This window comes from Pseudophryne corroboree, chromosome 1 (assembly GCF_028390025.1).
Source record: "Pseudophryne corroboree isolate aPseCor3 chromosome 1, aPseCor3.hap2, whole genome shotgun sequence".
Taxonomy (NCBI): domain Eukaryota; kingdom Metazoa; phylum Chordata; class Amphibia; order Anura; family Myobatrachidae; genus Pseudophryne; species Pseudophryne corroboree.
The window spans coordinates 1249446273-1249468409 of NC_086444.1; the positions used below are offsets into that span (position 1 = coordinate 1249446273).

The 22137-nt window shown below is 45.9% G+C and overlaps 1 protein-coding gene across 2 annotated transcripts in view; it reads left to right on the forward strand.

Annotated features, from left to right (window-relative positions):
- The window catches only part of LOC134931938 (peptidase inhibitor 16-like), a 246054-nt gene that overhangs the window by 105980 nt on the left and 117937 nt on the right, over positions 1-22137 (forward strand). For both annotated transcript variants that reach the window (XM_063925842.1, XM_063925832.1), the window contains exon 4: positions 9132-9223. In XM_063925842.1, coding sequence (XP_063781912.1) covers positions 9132-9223 — 92 coding nt within the window. The remainder of the gene's footprint in view (positions 1-9131; positions 9224-22137) is intronic.

Genomic DNA, 22137 nt, shown 5'->3' on the forward strand with positions numbered 1-22137 from the left:
GGTTGTGAACACAAAGCCACTTTTAACGCTTGGAACGCTTTTTCTGCATCAGGGTTCCATTTCACCATATTTGACTGCTTCCCTTTGGTAAGGTCTGACAACGACACCGCCGTGGTCGCAAAATTGGGAATAAACCGTCTATAGTACCCAGTTATTCCCAAAAAAGCCCTTACCTGTTTTTTATTCACTGGACGAGGCCAGTTTTGAATAGCATCAATTTTATTCAATTGGGGCTTAATCAGACCTCTGCCTATGGTGAAGCCCAAGTATTTGACCTCCTCCATTGCGAGGCAGCACTTCTTTGGGTTAGCAGTTAACCCTGCCTCTCTGATTGAGTCCCGTACTGCTTGTACTTTAACCAAATGGGACCCCCAGTCTGTACTGTGAATTACTACATCATCCAAATAGGCAGCTGCATATTTTCTATGGGGCCTCAAAATTTTATCCATCGCCCGTTGAAAGGTTGCTGGAGCCCCATGCAACCCAAAGGGTAACATCTTATACTGGTACAGCCCCTCCGGAACCGAAAAGGCTGTTTGTTCTTTTGCGCCATCAGATAAAGGTATTTGCCAGTAACCTTTGGTCAGGTCCAACGTGGTGAGAAACCTGGCTGTTCCCAGCCTTTCTATAAGCTCATCCACACGGGGCATGGGGTATGCGTCAAACTTGGACACCTCATTTAACTTACGAAAGTCATTACAGAAGCGTATGCTACCGTCGGGCTTCGGGATGAGCACTATGGGACTGGACCACTCACTGTTAGATTCCTCTATGACTCCAAGTTCTAACATGGTTTTAACTTCTTTAGAAACAGTTTCTCGCTGAGCTTCTGGTATCCTATGTGGCTTTAAATGGACCCTGACCCCTGGTTCTGTGACAATGTCATGTTTTATTATGGTCATTCGGCCAGGCAGCTCTGAAAATATTTCCCTATTTTGGATGAGAAATTCTTTAACCTGATTTTTCTGATCAGCTGATAATGTCTCTGACACCTTCACTGCGGGAAGCAACCGAGGTGAAGACACCGAAGGGCAAGGCTCCGCTGACAGAGACAACCTATCTTTCCAGGGTTTGATTAAGTTAACATGATAAATTTGTTCGGGTTTTCTCTTTCCCGGCTGGTATACTTTGTAATTAACCTCATTCACTTTTTCCCTAATCTCAAATGGACCCTGCATTTAGCTAGGAACTTGCTTTCCACAGTGGGTACCAAAACAAGAACTCCATATCCAGGAGCAAATTCCCGTATCTTGGCACTCCGGTTATATACCCTCTGTTGAGCACTTTGGGCCTGCTCCATGTGCTCTCTGACAATAGGTACCACGGCTGCAATCCTATCCTGCATTTGTGTTACATGTTCAATAACGCTTCTATAAGGAGTGGGCTGTCCTTCCCACGTCTCTTTGGCAATGTCCAACAGCCCTCTGGGGTGTCTACCATACAACAAATCAAATGGAGAAAACCCCGTAGAGGACTGAGGAACTTCTATGATGGCCATTAACAAGTAGGGCAACAAACAATCCCAGTTTTTCCCATCTTTATCAACCACCTTTTTTAACATACTTTTTAATGTTTTATTAAACCTTTCCACCAACCCATCAGTTTGGGGATGGTAAATGGACGTCCTGAGGTGAGTGACCTTAAATAATTTGCACAATTCTTTCATGACCCTTGACATAAATGGAGTACCTTGGTCAGTCAAAATTTCTTTTGGTATTCCCACTCTACTAAAAACCTGCACCAGCTCCCTAGCTATCACCTTGGTTGTGATAGTGCGTAAAGGGACAGCCTCAGGATATCGAGTGGTATAGTCCATTATTACCAGGATATACTGATGGCCCCGAGCGGACTTCAACAAGGGCCCCACGAGATCCATGGCTATTCTGTCAAACGGGACCTCTATAATAGGCATGGGAACTAGTGGGCTCCTGAAATGGGGTCTAGGGGCATGATACTGGCACTCGGGACAGGAAGAACAATATTCAGACACTTCTTTATAAACCCCTGGCCAAAAGAACCTTTGTAAAACTCTCTCAGTGGTTTTTTCTGCCCCTAAATGTCCTGCTGTAACGTGACTATGAGCTAAATCTAGTACCGTTCTCCGATAAGGCTGGGGAAGTACCAGCTGTTCCACCACATCCTCACCCTTTTTGACAATGTGGTACAAGAGCTCATTACAGATGGCTATGTGGGGATACGTAACCCTGTCACCTGGTACCACAGGCTCCCCATTAACAATCTTAACATTCTCTCTAGCCTTTATCAAGGTAGGATCCTTTAACTGTTCAGATGCAAACAGATCCTTTTTTACCTCCAGGTCAGGCACGCTTTCGTTTCTAACCACTATGTCTCTGTTCCCAGCAAGAGGGTCCTCACTGCACTCCCCATCTGTCACTTCCCCAGCCAAACTGGCAAAAGGCAAAGGGTCAGAAAGTTCCGAAGACACACGTACATCCATACAATCACCAGTATTACCAACTGGCTCTTCACTTCTCACATCTGTTGATAAACGTGATTCCCACAGTTTCCAAAAATGAGGAAAATCCCTCCCTATTATGGTCTTATGCACCAAGGTGGGGACCAGTCCTACTTTAACCATTGCTGACCCACAACAAGTTTCTATATTCACTTCAGCAGTGACATAATATTGGGTATCCCCATGTATGCAAGTTACCCCAATAGGTATTTGCTGGACCTTTAAGGGGTTCACTAACCCAGCTTTCACGAGGGTAACTAAACTTCCTGAATCTAGCAAGGCCTCTACCCGGTTACCCTCTAAGAACACATCACACATTTGTTTTTCCAGCTCAGGTGAAGGTACCAGAGTACAGGCTAACCTAGCAAAGAAAGACATTCTGCGACATTCAAAGGCAGCATCACATTGCATGGGTTCTTGCATGACTGGGCAATTGGCAATAACATGACCTGGCATACCACATCTAAAACATTTAACCACCCGATTATCAACCCGTTTGGGCAACATAGACCGTTCTAGCCCCATTGGCCTGTCTCCAGGGCCAGTTTTTACAGTCTCTCCAGCCTTGCGTTCTCTTAACAGCCCAGCAACGTTTTCCCACGGAACAGTCTTACCAGTCTTTACTGAAGGGCGCTGTCGAGGATCTATGGGTTGCTGGGTGGTCATCAGTAGTTCCTCTGCTGCCAAATACCGCTCTACCATATCCACTAATTGGTCAGCAGTACCCGGGTTTCCATGGCTCACCCACTTGCGCAGGACCATGGGCAAAGATCTCAAGTAGCGGTCCATGACGACTCTTTCAACCATCTGAGGACCAGTTAATGTCTCTGGCTGTAGCCATTTTTTTGTTAGCTGAATAAGGGCGTGCATCTGGGAGCGCGGAGGCTTCTCCATGGCGTACACCCAACGGTGCACCCGTTGTGCTCGTACTGACAGCGTGACTCCCAGGCGGGTCAGGATCTCAGTCTTTAGTTTATCATAGTCCCGAGCCTCAGCAGGGCTTAAATCAAAGTACGCTTTTTGGGGCTCACCTGACAAAAAAGGTGCCAGCACACTGGCCCACTGCGCTTTCGGCCAGTTCTCACGCTCGGCAGTCCTTTCAAACGTGGTCAGGTAGGCCTCCACATCATCAGCCTCTGTCATTTTCTGCAGGAAGTGACTGGCCCGTATAGACCTAGAGCTGGTCGGAGCACTGACGGCCACATCTCCAATCCGGGCTGCAAGGCTCTGCACCACTGCTGCTTAGGCCTCTCTATCCTGACACTGTTGCCTGTAAAGTTCGTCAATAGCCACCTGCTGCTGTCTCCTATTTTCCTCCATTGCCACCTGCTGTCGTCTCCTATTTTCCTCCATTGCCACCTGCTGCTGTCTGTTGGCCTCCTGCTGAGCCGCTGTAGCTTGCAGCAAGGCTTTAAGCAGATCCTCCATGTCGACAGACTCTTCAGGCGGCTTTATAGCTGCTTTCACCCAGGACATATATCAAACCCTCAGGGGTGAGTCTCAGTAACTTCCCACTGGGCTGTATCTGCATAAACCACAGTTTTCTGCAGGCCTCACAAAGCTGCTGCTTTCACTTATGTGCAGAACGGCATGCTCGCATTCTCCACCAAGTTGTAACACTGTAGGGGTGCAAGGCGCCTCTTCCTGGGGAATATGGCAGCACGCAGCAGCTGAGGAACAACACAAGTCCAGTTTCTGGTACAACTGGCCCCAGCCAGTTTTATTGAAACAGAAAATAAAACAAACACCAATAGAAATTACCTTGCCTGTCCGGCACTAACTAAACACAAGATGTTCCTAACTATCACTAAACAAAAACACAGGGTTCTCCAGTAAACACTGTATAGCTCACTTGTATCAGGAAGCGTGTTTGTCCCACACAGATCCTGCAGCCTTCCCAGGCAGTCTGCCCATACTAATCAGGCTAGCAGCCCTATAACACTCTTACACAGCTGAAACCCTGATTAGCCCTCTGTGAGGCCAAAGACCCGAACTGGGCCCAATGTCCAGAACTCGCCTTATTTCTCTCTCAGAGCCTTTACCCAGCTTTTACAGCAAACTGAAAAGGTTCTGACAAAACAAAAGCATTTTTCCTAGAAGTTTTCATTTTCTAAAACATGTAAGACAAGAACCTGGGACAAACATACCTGCCCTCAAACACTATCCCAGTGTTCTTGTCACATATCCCCCTCCCCTGTTTCGACCTAGGGGCCGGAACACTTGTAGCCCCCAAACAGAAGATGCGAGACAATGCATCTGCGTTGGCCAATTGTGTTCCCGGTCTATGTTCGACAGTAAACTTAAAGTCCTGCAACGCTAGAAACCATCTAGTTACATAAGCATTCTTGCCTCTATTTACATACATCCATTTTAAAGGGGCATGGTCTGTCACTAGTCTGAATTGTCTACCCAAGAGGTAATATCTCAAGGTATCTAGTGTCCACTTAATGGCCAAAGCCTCCTTTTCCACAATGGCATACCTTTTTTCATGCTCATTGAGTTTCCTACTCAAATAAATGATAGGGTGTTCGTCCCCATCTCTGGTTTGGGACAGCACAGCCCCTATCCCTACCTCTGAGGCATCTGTCTGTACCACAAATTCTTTTGAAAAATCTGGTGTTATCAACACCGGTTGTGAACACAAAGCCACTTTTAACGCTTGGAACGCTTTTGCTGCATCAGGGTTCCATTTCACCATATTTGACTGCTTCCCTTTGGTAAGGTCTGACAACGACACCGCCGTGGTCGCAAAATTGGGAATAAACCGTCTATAGTACCCAGTTATTCCCAAAAAAGCCCTTACCTGTTTTTTATTCACTGGACGAGGCCAGTTTTGAATAGCATCAATTTTATTCAATTGGGGCCTAATCAGACCTCTGACTATGGTGAAGCCCAAGTATTTGACCTCCTCCATTGCGAGGCAGCACTTCTTTGGGTTAGCAGTTAACCCTGCCTCTCTGATTGAGTCCAGTACTGCTTGTACTTTAACCAAATGGGACCCCCAGTCTGTACTGTGAATTACCACATCATCCAAATAGGCAGCTGCATATTTTCTATGGGGCCTCAAAATTTTATCCATCGCCCGTGTTCTTGTCACAATATATATATATATATATATATATATTTATTTATACACCCTCTATAAATGCCCTCCACGCATATAAATGCTCTGTCACATAAATATACACACATGCTCTGATACAAATGTATACATACAAACTTTGTTATATATACTGTAACAGGAGTCTTGCTAGAGTGTGCTCTGCTACAAAAATCCACCAACGACCAACTCCAGGCTTGTGCAAAAACAACAAATACCTTTTATTCAGGTAGCTCAAAAACAAAGATATACATAAAACAAAGATCACTGTCTTTAGTATAAACTACCAGGGAGGTTAGGCCCGGCCTCACTTCCTCTTACTAAATAAGGAACCCTTCAGGTCCCGGCATCCTGACACTAGTGCCCCAGCCCTCCGGATCCCACTGTCCCTAGCAGGCCTATCACCTGGACACTAACTGCCTTCAGGAGCCCCGACTCATGGGAGAGACTCTGTTTTAAACCCAGCACCCATATGCTGGCTGATGAAGCAGCTTCTTGGGCTAAGAAGCCTAAAAGATCTGGTCTGGGCCAAATGGAGGGGAACCTGGTCCATCCACGCTTCCTAACCACCCCCAGAACCCTGTGTGTAGCTTACAGGTGGCAAAGTACCTCTCCTGCCACATACCTTTTCCCTCAGCTTTTCCTGACTCAGAAAAGTGTCATGTGACATTGGCAAGGTTTCAGATTTGCCAGTTATTTTGGGATGACAAATCTTTGGGACATAACTTGGGCCCACACACCTGGGTCTCAAGTTTCTCTCCCAAGTACAAGTCTGAGGCCCTTTTAACTGGCCTTGGAATCTATTTCCATTAAAGGTTGGTGGCACCGACTCCACTGTGCCACCTTCCCTTTCCCTCCACTTTGGCATAGTGGCCAAAGTGGTCGTTTTATTGGACAACTTCCTGTTGCCCACTAAACTTCCCCTTCTCCTCACCATTCCACCTTTAGGGATGTTTCCCTTATTGGGCTCGGATTTACTGGCTACTGAGGAAGTCGCTTCATTCTTTTCTGGGTGTTTGTGACACCTAACCTTAACCAACTCTGGACTGGGGAAGGTTTTTAAGTTCACTCTGGCCAAGCCCTTGGCACCAGTAACATCTTGTCTCTGCCCTGACTTTAATTGTTCTGAGGTCATGGTCAAACTTTGCCCCCTCCCTTTCCCTCAGAGTGAGGCACTGGTCCCGAGTCTCAGAAAGTCCTTTCATTTGTTGAACTTTTAGTGCTTCCTTCAGTCTTTCCAGCTTTGGTAACATTTTCTTCATTAACGTGACTGCTTTGTCCTCCGATCTCCCATCTTTGACCCTAGTCACTGTCTACTACTGTTCTATGACCGGCACATAACCCATTTTGAGTCTCTTGTCCAGGTCTCTTATTTGGCTCCGTAGTTTAGGAATCTCCTTCACTGTTTCTTTTAGCTGGCTGTTACTTAGGGACAGCTTTTGGAACTCTACACTTAAATTTTCCAGCTCTCGTGTCTCGTATAGAGAACTCTCCATGGGTAGAGCAACCTCAGAAATGGGACTCTGCACTGATTCCTTGGAGACAGGTCCTTGCTCCTTACTTAGTGTGTCCTTTATGAACTGTCCCAGTTCAGCAATTGGATCTTGAGCCTCCCGTGGTGGATCATGCCGGGGTGCAACAACCCCAAGATCGAAATCTTGCACCTTATCGTCCACATACATGAGTGCAACTCCTTCAGAAGCAGGTTCCTGGATGACTTTGGAAATAGACTCCTGTATTGCCTCTAGCTTAGCCATGTCTTTGTCTGTGATTCATCAGAGAGAGTCTCACATGTGCACTGGATGTCCAGATCCTGGGTTTCCAAGACCTCAACAGAAGCAATCTCCAGCTCAGATAAGACTTCCTGCTCTAGGATGGGCTCTTGAGTAGTCATCAAATTGCCATCTGTCCAGGTAGATTCCTGGTCATTCGGCCTCAGATCCAGCAGATTAGAGGAGTCTTAATGTGTTCACCTGCTCTTGAAGAATATCAAATGTTTCCTTAAGCTCATCTATCTCCTGGTCCTTTAATTGGACATTTCTTTCAAGGTCACTTATCATGTGACACCAAAAAAAACGGTTTTATGCTAAAATCTTCCCCAAGATCTGGATTACTCCCCAATAAGCTCTCCACTTCACTCTCCAACTGTGGGGCTTTAATAGGGTCACATAAGTTACTGACCTGAGTTGTTAGAGCTGTCACCCATTTTGTTTTGTTTTTAGCATGAATTCTCTTTTTGTTACCCATTTGAAGAGACACTTCAGAATATGCTGTATATCTGAAAATCTGTATTCACCCTGTTACCTTTGAAAACTAAGTGAAAGGGAAAATAAAAATTCCTTTTTTTCTCTTTTTAGCACAGATTAAGCTTTTAACAAAGCACTGAAATGTAGCCTGCACATAGTGGTCCCAAATACCTTACACTGGTAGGGCAAATAAACAACTTCTCCCTTCAGGCTCGTAAAACTAGAACTCAGGGATTGCTGGGACACATAGTGCCACAAAATTTCTTTATTTAAATAGAACCACATTTATAAAAGGTTTCAACTTTGCTTGATTGGTCTTATTGAGCTAATTAACAGGGACACCAGACTCCCATTACCAGATTTTGCAGGCACAGGTAAAAATAAGCTTGGAAAAGAAATTCAGTCATAAATTATCAGCTGCTTGCAACCCCTTAGAGCAAATCAGCACAGCTACTTTCAATGAATGGTGTAAAGCATATAGGACAGAACAGGCCATGCACCCTGTTTAACCAATTTGCTGCCACTGCAAACCTTTGCACCAAAATCAAACACATTCAGTAAAAACAAAAAATATCATTATTTTTACCCCGTGGGGTTGGTTTTAACCACTACTCACTACACCCTTGGTCTGGTACTGTTGCCCACGAGTTCAGCTTGGTCTGGAGTTCGCTGGTATGTGTTCCGCTACCTTGCGGCTGTTGGGTCCTTGTTCAGGCGCCATTTGTAACAGGAGACTTGCTAGAATGTGCTCTGCTACAAAAATCCACTAACGACTGACTCCAGGCTTGTGCAAAAACAACAAATACCTTTTATTCAGGTAGCGATCACTGTCTTTAGTATAAACAACCAGAGAGATTAGGCTCTGCCTGGCTCCCTCTTACTTAATAAGGAACCCTTCAGGTCCCGGCATCCTGACACTAGTGGCCCAGCCCTCTGGATCCCACTGTCCACAGCAGGCCTATCACCTGGACATTAACTGCCATCAGGAGCCCTGACTCATGGGAGAGACTCTGCTTTACAACCTGCACCCAGGTACTGGCTGATGAAGCAGCTTCTTGGGCTAAGAAGCCTATAAGACCTGGTCTGGGCCAAATGAATGGGAACCTGGTCCATCCACACTTCCCATCAACCCCCAGGAAACTGTGTGTAGCTTACAGGTGGCAAAGTAACTCTCCTGCAACAATACGCAGACTCTCGGAAACATATATGTATGTATGTATGTATGTATGTATGTATGTATGTATGTGTATATAAAATCCCAGCGGATAACAATACATAGCTATTACTCTCATTCTGTTTCTTCCTACAGGGGAAACTTTGAGGGAGAAAAGCCATACAAGCCTGGAGTGCCGTGTTCGGACTGCCTCCCAACACACACCTGCAGAGACTCGCTATGTGCCGGTATGTACAGAGCTAGAAGGTGACCTCATACAGAGCCTAGAGAGGCAGAACTGTACTGGTGACATCTCATGAGCGCAGTTATTATGTGACTTCATACAGAGCAGACCCTTCTAGAGACACAGAACTGTACTGGTGACATCTCAGGAGCGCAGTTATTATGTGACATCATACAGAGCAGACTCTTCTAGAGAGGCAGAACTGTACTGGTGACATCTCATGACCGCAGTTATTATGTGACCTCATACAGAGCAGACCCTTCTAGAGAGGTAGAACTGTACTGGTGACATCTCATGAGCGCAGTTATTATGTGACCTCATACGGAACAGACCCTTCTAGAGAGGCAGAACTGTACTGGTGACATCTCATGAGCGCAGATATTATGTGACATCATACAGAGCAGACCCTTCTAGAGAGGCAGAACTGTACTGGTGACATCTCATAAGTGCAGTTATTACGTGACCTCATACAGAGCAGACCCTTCTAGAGAGGTAGAACTGTACTGGTGACATCTCATGAGCGCAGTCATTATGTGACCTCATACAGAGCAGACCCTTCTAGAGAGGCAGAACTGTACTGGTGACATCTCATGAGCGCAGTTATTATATGACCTCATACAGAGCAGACCCTTCTAGAGACACAGAACTGTACTGGTGACCTCTCATGAGTGCAGTTATTATGTGACATCATACAGAGCAGACCCTTCTAGAGAGGCAGAACTGTACTGGTGACATCTCATGAGCGCAGTTATTATGTGACCTCATACAGAGCAGACCCTTCTAGAGACACAGAATTGTACTGGTGACATCTCATGAGCGCAGTTATTATGTGACCTCATACAGAGCAGACCCTTCTAGAGAGGTAGAACTGTACTGGTGACATCTCATGAGCGCAGTCATTATGTGACCTCATACAGAGCAGACCCTTCTAGAGACACAGAATTGTACTGGTGACATCTCATGAGCGCAGTTATTATGTGACCTCATACAGAGCAGACCCTTCTAGAGAGGCAGAACTGTACTGGTGACATCTCATGAGCGTGGTTATTATGTGACCTCATACAGAGCAGACCCTTCTAGAGAGGCAGAACTGTACTGGTGACATCTCATGAGCGCAGTTATTATGTGACCTCATACAGAGCAGACCCTTCTAGAGAGGCAGAACTGTACTGGTGGCATCTCATGAGTGCAGTTATTATGTGACCTCATACAGAGCAGACCCTTCTAGAGAGGCAGAACTGTACTGGTGACATCTCATGAGCGCAGTTATTATGTGACTTCATACAGAGCAGACCCTTCTAGAGAGGCAGAACTGTACTGGTGACATCTCATGAGCGCAGTTATTATGTGACCTCATACAGAGCAGACCCTTCTAGAGACACAGAACTGTACTGGTGACATCTCATGAGCGCAGTTATTATGTGACCTCATACAGAGCAGACCCTTCTAGAGTGGCAGAACTGTACTGGTGACATCTCATGAGTGCAGTCATTATGTGACCTCATACAGAGCAGACCCTTCTAGAGACACAGAACTGTACAGGTGATAATCATGAGCGCAGTTATTATGTGACCTCATACAGAGCAGACCCTTCTAGAGACACAGAACTGTACAGGTGATAATCATGAGCGCAGTTATTATGTGACCTCATACAGAGCAGACCCTTCTAGAGTGGCAGAACTGTACTGGTGACATCTCATGAGTGCAGTCATTATGTGACCTCATACAGAGCAGACCCTTCTAGAGACACAGAACTGTACAGGTGATAATCATGAGCGCAGTTATTATGTGACCTCATACAGAGCAGACCCTTCTAGAGACACAGAACTGTACAGGTGATAATCATGAGCGCAGTTATTATGTGACCTCATACAGAGCAGACCCTTCTAGAGACACAGAACTGTACAGGTGATAATCATGAGTGCAGTTATTATGTGACCTCATACAGAGCAGACCCATCTAGAGACACAGAACTGTACTGGTGACATCTCATGAGCGCAGTTATTATGTGACTTCATACAGAGCAGACCCTTCTAGAGAGGCAGAACTGTACTGGTGACATCTCATGAGCGCAGTTATTATGTGACCTCATACAGAGCAGAACCTTCTAGAGACACAGAACTGTGATGGTGACATCTCATGAGCGCAGTTATTATGTGACCTCAAACAGAGCAGACCCTTCTAGAGACACAGAACTGTACTGGTGACATCTCATGAGCGCAGTTATTATGTGACCTCATACAGAGCAGACCCTTCTAGGGACACAGAACTGTGATGGTGACATCTCATGAGCGCAGTTATTATGTGACCTCATACAGAGCAGACCCTTCTAGAGAGACAGAACTGTACTGGTGACATCTCATGAGTGCAGTTATTATGTGACCTCATACAGAGCAGACCCTTCTAGAGACACAGAACTGTACTGGTGACATTTCATGAGTGCAGTTATTATGTGACCTCATACAGAGCAGACCCTTCTAGAGACACAGAACTGTACTGGTGACATCTCATGAGCGCAGTTATTATGTGACCTCATACAGAGCAGACCCTTCTAGAGAGGCAGAACTGTACTGGTGACATCTCATGAGTGCAGTTATTATGTGACCTCATACAGAGCAGACCCTTCTAGAGAGGCAGAACTGTACTGGTGACATCTCATGAGCGCAGTTATTATGTGACCTCATACAGAGCAGACCCTTCTAGAGAGGCAGAACTGTACTAGTGACATCTCATGAGCGCAGGTATTATGTGACATCATACGGAGCAGACCCTTCTAGAGACACAGAACTGTACTGGTGACATCTCATGAGTGCTGTTATTATGTGACCTCATACAGAGCAGACCCTTCTAGAGAGGCAGAACTGTACTGGTGACATCTCATGAGCGCAGTTATTATGTGACATCATACAGAGCAGACCCTTCTAGAGAGGCAGAACTGTACTGGTGACATCTCATGAGCGCAGTTATTATGTGACCTCATACAGAGCAGACCCTTCTAGAGAGGCAGAACTGTACTGGTGACATCTCATGAGCGCAGTTATTATGTGACCTCATACAGAGCAGACCCTTCTAGAGAGGCAGAACTGTACTGGTGAAATCTCATGAGCGCAGTTATTATGTGACCTCATACAGAGCAGACCCTTCTAGAGACACAGAACTGTACTGGTGACATCTCATGAGCGCAGTTATTATGTGACCTCATACAGAGCAGACCCTTCTAGAGAGGCAGAACTGTACTGGTGACATCTCATGAGCGCAGTTATTATGTGACCTCATACAGAGCAGACCCTTCTAGAGAGGCAGAACTGTACTGGTGACATCTCATGAGTGCAGTTATTATGTGACCTCATACAGAGCAGACCCTTCTAGAGAGGCAGAACTGTACTGGTGACATCTCATGAGCGCAGTTATTATGTGACCTCATACAGAGCAGACCCTTCTAGAGAGGCAGAACTGTACTGGTGACATCTCATGAGCGCAGGTATTATGTGACATCATACGGAGCAGACCCTTCTAGAGACACAGAACTGTACTGGTGACATCTCATGAGTGCTGTTATTATGTGACATCATACAGAGCAGACCCTTCTAGAGAGGCAGAACTGTACTGGTGACATCTCATGAGTGCAGTTATTATGTGACCTCATACAGAGCAGACCCTTCTAGAGAGGCAGAACTGTACTGGTGACATCTCATGAGCGCAGTTATTATGTGACCTCATACAGAGCAGACCCTTCTAGAGAGGCAGAACTGTACTGGTGACATCTCATGAGTGCTGTTATTATGTGACCTCATACAGAGCAGACCCTTCTAGAGAGGCAGAACTGTACTGGTGACATCTCATGAGCGCAGGTATTATGTGACATCATACGGAGCAGACCCTTCTAGAGACACAGAACTGTACTGGTGACATCTCATGAGTGCTGTTATTATGTGACCTCATACAGAGCAGACCCTTCTAGAGAGGCAGAACTGTACTGGTGACATCTCATGAGCGCAGTTATTATGTGACATCATACAGAGCAGACCCTTCTAGAGAGGCAGAACTGTACTGGTGACATCTCATGAGCGCAGTTATTATGTGACCTCATACAGAGCAGACCCTTCTAGAGACATAGAACTGTACTGGTGACATCTCATGAGTGCTGTTATTATGTGACATCATACAGAGCAGACCCTTCTAGAGAGGCAGAACTGTACTGGTGACATCTCATGAGTGCAGTTATTATGTGACCTCATACAGAGCAGACCCTTCTAGAGAGGCAGAACTGTACTGGTGACATCTCATGAGCGCAGTTATTATGTGACCTCATACAGAGCAGACCCTTCTAGAGAGGCAGAACTGTACTGGTGACATCTCATGAGTGCTGTTATTATGTGACCTCATACAGAGCAGACCCTTCTAGAGAGGCAGAACTGTACTGGTGACATCTCATGAGCGCAGTTATTATGTGACCTCATACAGAGCAGACCCTTCTAGAGACACAGAATTGTACTGGTGACATCTCATGAGCGCAGTAATTATGTGACCTCATACAGAGCAGACCCTTCTAGAGAGGTAGAACTGTACTGGTGACATCTCATGTGCGCAGTCATTATGTGACCTCATACAGAGCAGACCCTTCTAGAGACACAGAACTGTACTGGTGACATCTCATGAGCGCAGTTATTATGTGACCTCATACAGAGCAGACCCTTCTAGAGACACAGAACTGTACTGGTGACATCTCATGAGCGCAGTTATTATGTGACCTCATACAGAGCAGACCCTTCTAGAGACACAGAACTGTACTGGTGACATCTCATGAGCGCAGTTATTATGTGACCTCATACAGAGCAGACCCTTCTAGAGAGGTAGAACTGTACTGGTGACATCTCATGAGTGCAGTTATTATGTGACCTCATACAGAGCAGACCCTTCTAGAGACACAGAACTGTACTGGTGACATCTCATGAGTGCAGTCATTATGCGACCTCATACAGAGCAGACCCTTCTAGAGACACAGAACTGTACAGGTGATAATCATGAGCGCAGTTATTATGTGACCTCATACAGAGCAGACCCATCTAGAGACACAGAACTGTACTGGTGACATCTCATGAGCGCAGTTATTATGTGACCTCATACAGAGCAGACCCTTCTAGAGAGGCAGAACTGTACTGGTGACATCTCATGAGCGCAGTTATTATGTGACCTCATACAGAGCAGAACCTTCTAGAGACACAGAACTGTGATGGTGACATCTCATGAGCGCAGTTATTATGTGACCTCAAACAGAGCAGACCCTTCTAGAGACACAGAACTGTACTGGTGACATCTCATGAGCGCAGTTATTATGTGACCTCATACAGAGCAGACCCTTCTAGGGACACAGAACTGTGATGGTGACATCTCATGAGCGCAGTTATTATGTGACCTCATACAGAGCAGACCCTTCTAGAGAGACAGAACTATACTGGTGACATCTCATGAGCGCAGTTATTATGTGACCTCATACAGAGCAGACCCTTCTAGGGACACAGAACTGTGATGGTGACATCTCATGAGCGCAGTTATTATGTGACCTCATACAGAGCAGACCCTTCTAGAGAGGCAGAACTGTACTGGTGACATCTCATGAGCGCAGTTATTATGTGACATCATACAGAGCAGACCCTTCTAGAGAGGCAGAACTGTACTGGTGACATCTCATGAGCGCAGTTATTATGTGACCTCAAACAGAGCAGACCCTTCTAGAGACACAGAACTGTACTGGTGAAATCTCATGAGCGCAGTTATTATGTGACCTCATACAGAGCAGACCATTCTAGAGACACAGAACTGTACTGGTGACATCTCATGAGTGCAGTTATTATGTGACCTCATACAGAGCAGACCCTTCTAGAGAGGCAGAACTGTACTGGTGACATCTCATGAGCGCAGTTATTATGTGACCTCATACAGAGCAGACCCTTCTAGAGACACAGAACTGTACTGGTGGCATCTCATGAGTGCAGTTGTTATGTGACCTCATACAGAGCAGACCCTTCTAGAGACACAGAACTGTACTGGTGACATCTCATGAGCGCAGTTATTATGTGACCTCATACAGAGCAGACCCTTCTAGGGACACAGAACTGTGATGGTGACATCTCATGAGCGCAGTTATTATGTGACCTCATACAGAGCAGACCCTTCTAGAGAGACAGAACTGTACTGGTGACATCTCATGAGCGCAGTTATTATGTGACCTCATACAGAGCAGACCCTTCTAGAGACACAGAACTGTACTGGTGACATCTCATGAGCGCAGTTATTATGTGACCTCATACAGAGCAGACCCTTCTAGAGAGGCAGAACTGTACTGGTGGCATCTCATGAGTGCAGTTGTTATGTGACCTCATACAGAGCAGACCCTTCTAGAGACACAGAACTGTACTGGTGACATTTCATGAGTGCAGTTATTATGTGACCTCATACAGAGCAGACCCTTCTAGAGACACAGAACTGTACTGGTGACATCTCATGAGCGCAGTTATTATGTGACCTCATACAGAGCAGACCCTTCTAGAGAGGCAGAACTGTACTGGTGACATCTCATGAGTGCAGTTATTATGTGACCTCATACAGAGCAGACCCTTCTAGAGAGGCAGAACTGTACTGGTGACATCTCATGAGCGCAGTTATTATGTGACCTCATACAGAGCAGACCCTTCTAGAGAGGCAGAACTGTACTGGTGACATCTCATGAGTGCAGTCATTATGTGACCTCATACAGAGCAGACCCTTCTAGAGAGACAGAACTGTACTGGTGACATCTCATGAGTGCAGTTATTATGTGACCTCATACAGAGCAGACCCTTCTAGAGAGGCAGAACTGTACTGGTGACATCTCATGAGCGCAGTTATTATGTCACCACACACAGAGCAGACCCTTCTAGAGAGGCAGAACTGTACTGGTGACATCTCATGAGCGCAGGTATTATGTGACATCATACGGAGCAGACCCTTCTAGAGACACAGAACTGTACTGGTGACATCTCATGAGTGCTGTTATTATGTGACATCATACAGAGCAGACCCTTCTAGAGAGGCAGAACTGTACTGGTGACATCTCATGAGCGCAGTTATTATGTGACATCATACAGAGCAGACCCTTCTAGAGAGGCAGAACTGTACTGGTGACATCTCATTAGCGCAGTTATTATGTGACCTCATACAGAGCAGACCCTTCTAGAGACACAGAACTGTACTGGTGACATCTCATGAGTGCTGTTATTATGTGACATCATACAGAGCAGACCCTTCTAGAGAGGCAGAACTGTACTGGTGACATCTCATGAGTGCAGTTATTATGTGACCTCATACAGAGCAGACCCTTCTAGAGAGGCAGAACTGTACTGGTGACATCTCATGAGCGCAGTTATTATGTGACCTCATACAGAGCAGACCCTTCTAGAGAGGCAGAACTGTACTGGTGACATCTCATGAGTGCTGTTATTATGTGACCTCATACAGAGCAGACCCTTCTAGAGAGGCAGAACTGTACTGGTGACATCTCATGAGCGCAGTTATTATGTGACCTCATACAGAGCAGACCCTTCTAGAGACACAGAATTGTACTGGTGACATCTCATGAGCGCAGTTATTATGTGACCTCATACAGAGCAGACCCTTCTAGAGACACAGAATTGTACTGGTGACATCTCATGAGCGCAGTTATTATGTGACCTTATACAGAGCAGACCCTTCTAGAGTGGCAGAACTGTACTGGTGACATCTCATGAGTGCAGTCATTATGTGACCTCATACAGAGCAAACCCTTCTAGAGACACAGAACTGTACAGGTGATAATCATGAGCGCAGTTATTATGTGACCTCATACAGAGCAGACCCATCTAGAGACACAGAACTGTACTGGTGACATCTCATGAGCGCAGTTATTATGTGACTTCATACAGAGCAGACCCTTCTAGAGAGGCAGAACTGTACTGGTGACATCTCATGAGCGCAGTTATTATGTGACCTCATACAGAGCAGAACCTTCTAGAGACACAGAACTGTGATGGTGACATCTCATGAGCGCAGTTATTATGTGACCTCAAACAGAGCAGACCCTTCTAGAGACACAGAACTGTACTGGTGACATCTCATGAGCGCAGTTATTATGTGACCTCATACAGAGCAGACCCTTCTAGAGAGGCAGAACTGTACTGGTGACATCTCATGAGCGCAGGTATTATGTGACCTCATACAGAGCAGACCCTTCTAGGGACACAGAACTGTGATGGTGACATCTCATGAGCGCAGTTATTATGTGACCTCATACAGAGCAGACCCTTCTAGAGAGACAGAACTGTACTGGTGACATCTCATGAGTGCAGTTATTATGTGACCTCATACAGAGCAGACCCTTCTACAGACACAGAACTGTACTGGTGACATTTCATGAGTGCAGTTATTATGTGACCTCATACAGAGCAGACTCTTCTAGAGACACAGAACTGTACTGGTGACATCTCATGAGCGCAGTTATTATGTGACCTCATACAGAGCAGACCCTTCTAGAGAGGCAGAACTGTACTGGTGACATCTCATGAGTGCAGTTATTATGTGACCTCATACAGAGCAGACCCTTCTAGAGAGGCAGAACTGTACTGGTGACATCTCATGAGCGCAGTTATTATGTGACCTCATACAGAGCAGACCCTTCTAGAGAGGCAGAACTGTACTGGTGACATCTCATGAGCGCAGGTATTATGTGACATCATACGGAGCAGACCCTTCTAGAGACACAGAACTGTACTGGTGACATCTCATGAGTGCTGTTATTATGTGACCTCATACAGAGCAGACCCTTCTAGAGAGGCAGAACTGTACTGGTGACATCTCATGAGCGCAGTTATTATGTGACATCATACAGAGCAGACCCTTCTAGAGAGGCAGAACTGTACTGGTGACATCTCATGAGCGCAGTTATTATGTGACCTCATACAGAGCAGACCCTTCTAGAGAGGCAGAACTGTACTGGTAACATCTCATGAGCGCAGTTATTATGTGACCCATACAGAGCAGACCCTTCTAGAGAGGCAGAACTGTACTGGTGACATCTCATGAGCGCAGTTATTATGTGACCTCATACAGAGCAGACCCTTCTAGAGACACAGAACTGTACTGGTGACATCTCATGAGCGCAGTTATTATGTGACCTCATACAGAGCAGACCCTTCTAGAGAGGCAGAACTGTACTGGTGACATCTCATGAGCGCAGTTATAATGTGACCTCATACAGAGCAGACCCTTCTAGAGAGGCAGAACTGTACTGGTGACATCTCATGAGTGCAGTTATTATGTGACCTCATACAGAGCAGACCCTTCTAGAGAGGCAGAACTGTACTGGTGACATCTCATGAGCGCAGTTATTATGTGACCTCATACAGAGCAGACCCTTCTAGAGAGGCAGAACTGTACTGGTGACATCTCATGAGCGCAGGTATTATGTGACATCATACGGAGCAGACCCTTCTAGAGACACAGAACTGTACTGGTGACATCTCATGAGTGCTGTTATTATGTGACCTCATACAGAGCAGACCCTTCTAGAGAGGCAGAACTGTACTGGTGACATCTCATGAGCGCAGTTATTATGTGACATCATACAGAGCAGACCCTTCTAGAGAGGCAGAACTGTACTGGTGACATCTCATGAGCGCAGTTATTATGTGACCTCATACAGAGCAGACCCTTCTAGAGACACAGAACTGTACTGGTGACATCTCATGAGTGCTGTTATTATGTGACATCATACAGAGCAGACCCTTCTAGAGAGGCAGAACTGTACTGGTGACATCTCATGAGTGCAGTTATTATGTGACCTCATACACAGCAGACCCTTCTAGAGAGGCAGAACTGTACTGGTGACATCTCATGAGCGCAGTTATTATGTGACCTCATACAGAGCAGACCCTTCTAGAGAGGCAGAACTGTACTGGTGACATCTCATGAGTGCTGTTATTATGTGACCTCATACAGAGCAGACCCTTCTAGAGAGGCAGAACTGTACTGGTGACATCTCATGAGCGCAGTTATTATGTGACCTCATACAGAGCAGACCCTTCTAGAGACACAGAATTGTACTGGTGACATCTCATGAGCGCAGTTATTATGTGACCTCATACAGAGCAGACCCTTCTAGAGAGGTAGAACTGTACTGGTGACATCTCATGTGCGCAGTCATTATGTGACCTCATACAGAGCAGACCCTTCTAGAGACACAGAACTGTACTGGTGACATCTCATGAGCGCAGTTATTATGTGACCTCATACAGAGCAGACCCTTCTAGAGACACAGAACTGTACTGGTGACATCTCATGAGCGCAGTTATTATGTGACCTCATACAGAGCAGACCCTTCTAGAGAGGCAGAACTGTACTGGTGGCATCTCATGAGTGCAGTTATTATGTGACCTCATACAGAGCAGACCCTTCTAGAGAGGCAGAACTGTACTGGTGACATCTCATGAGCGCAGTTATTATGTGACTTCATACAGAGCAGACCCTTCTAGAGACACAGAACTGTACTGGTGACATCTCATGAGCGCAGTTATTATGTGACCTCATACAGAGCAGACCCTTCTAGAGACACAGAACTGTACTGGTGACATCTCATGAGTGCAGTCATTATGCGACCTCATACAGAGCAGACCCTTCTAGAGACACAGAACTGTACTGGTGACATCTCATGAGTGCAGTCATTATGCGACCTCATACAGAGCAGACCCTTCTAGAGACACAGAACTGTACAGGTGATAATCATGAGCGCAGTTATTATGTGACCTCATACAGAGCAGACCCATCTAGAGACACAGAACTGTACTGGTGACATCTCATGAGCGCAGTTATTATGTGACCTCATACAGAGCAGACCCTTCTAGAGAGGCAGAACTGTACTGGTGACATCTCATGAGCGCAGTTATTATGTGACCTCATACAGAGCAGAACCTTCTAGAGACACAGAACTGTGATGGTGACATCTCATGAGCGCAGTTATTATGTGACCTCAAACAGAGCAGACCCTTCTAGAGACACAGAACTGTACTGGTGACATCTCATGAGCGCAGTTATTATGTGACCTCATACAGAGCAGACCCTTCTAGAGACACAGAACTGTACTGGTGACATCTCATGAGCGCAGTTATTATGTGACCTCAAACAGAGCAGACCCTTCTAGAGACACAGAACTGTACTGGTGAAATCTCATGAGCGCAGTTATTATGTGACCTCATACAGAGCAGACCATTCTAGAGACACAGAACTGTACTGGTGACATCTCATGAGTGCAGTTATTATGTGACCTCATACAGAGCAGACCCTTCTAGAGAGGCAGAACTGTACTGGTGACATCTCATGAGCGCAGTTATTATGTGACATCATACAGAGCAGACCCTTCTAGGGACACAGAACTGTGATGGTGACATCTCATGAGCGCAGTTATTATGTGACCTCATACAGAGCAGACCCTTCTAGAGAGACAGAACTGTACTGGTGACATCTCATGAGCGCAGTTATTATGTGACCTCAAACAGAGCAGACCCTTCTAGAGACACAGAACTGTACTGGTGAAATCTCATGAGCGCAGTTATTATGTGACCTCATACAGAGCAGACCATTCTAGAGACACAGAACTGTACTGGTGACATCTCATGAGTGCAGTTATTATGTGACCTCATACAGAGCAGACCCTTCTAGAGAGGCAGAACTGTACTGGTGACATCTCATGAGCGCAGTTATTATGTGACCTCATACAGAGCAGACCCTTCTAGAGACACAGAACTGTACTGGTGGCATCTCATGAGTGCAGTTGTTATGTGACCTCATACAGAGCAGACCCTTCTAGAGACACAGAACTGTACTGGTGACATCTCATGAGCGCAGTTATTATGTGACCTCATACAGAGCAGACCCTTCTAAGGACACAGAACTGTGATGGTGACATCTCATGAGCGCAGTTATTATGTGACCTCATACAGAGCAGACCCTTCTAGAGAGACAGAACTGTACTGGTGACATCTCATGAGCGCAGTTATTATGTGACCTCATACAGAGCAGACCCTTCTAGAGACACAGAACTGTACTGGTGACATCTCATGAGCGCAGTTATTATGTGACCTCATACAGAGCAGACCCTTCTAGAGAGGCAGAACTGTACTGGTGGCATCTCATGTGCGCAGTCATTATGTGACCTCATACAGAGCAGACCCTTCTAGAGACACAGAACTGTACTGGTGACATCTCATGAGCGCAGTTATTATGTGACCTCATACAGAGCAGACCCTTCTAGAGACACAGAACTGTACTGGTGACATCTCATGAGCGCAGTTATTATGTGACCTCATACAGAGCAGACCCTTCTAGAGAGGCAGAACTGTACTGGTGGCATCTCATGAGTGCAGTTATTATGTGACCTCATACAGAGCAGACCCTTCTAGAGAGGCAGAACTGTACTGGTGACATCTCATGAGCGCAGTTATTATGTGACTTCATACAGAGCAGACCCTTCTAGAGACACAGAACTATACTGGTGACATCTCATGAGCGCAGTTATTATGTGACCTCATACAGAGCAGACCCTTCTAGAGACACAGAACTGTACTGGTGACATCTCATGAGTGCAGTCATTATGCGACCTCATACAGAGCAGACCCTTCTAGAGACACAGAACTGTACTGGTGACATCTCATGAGTGCAGTCATTATGCGACCTCATACAGAGCAGACCCTTCTAGAGACACAGAACTGTACAGGTGATAATCATGAGCGCAGTTATTATGTGACCTCATACAGAGCAGACCCATCTAGAGACACAGAACTGTACTGGTGACATCTCATGAGCGCAGTTATTATGTGACCTCATACAGAGCAGACCCTTCTAGAGAGGCAG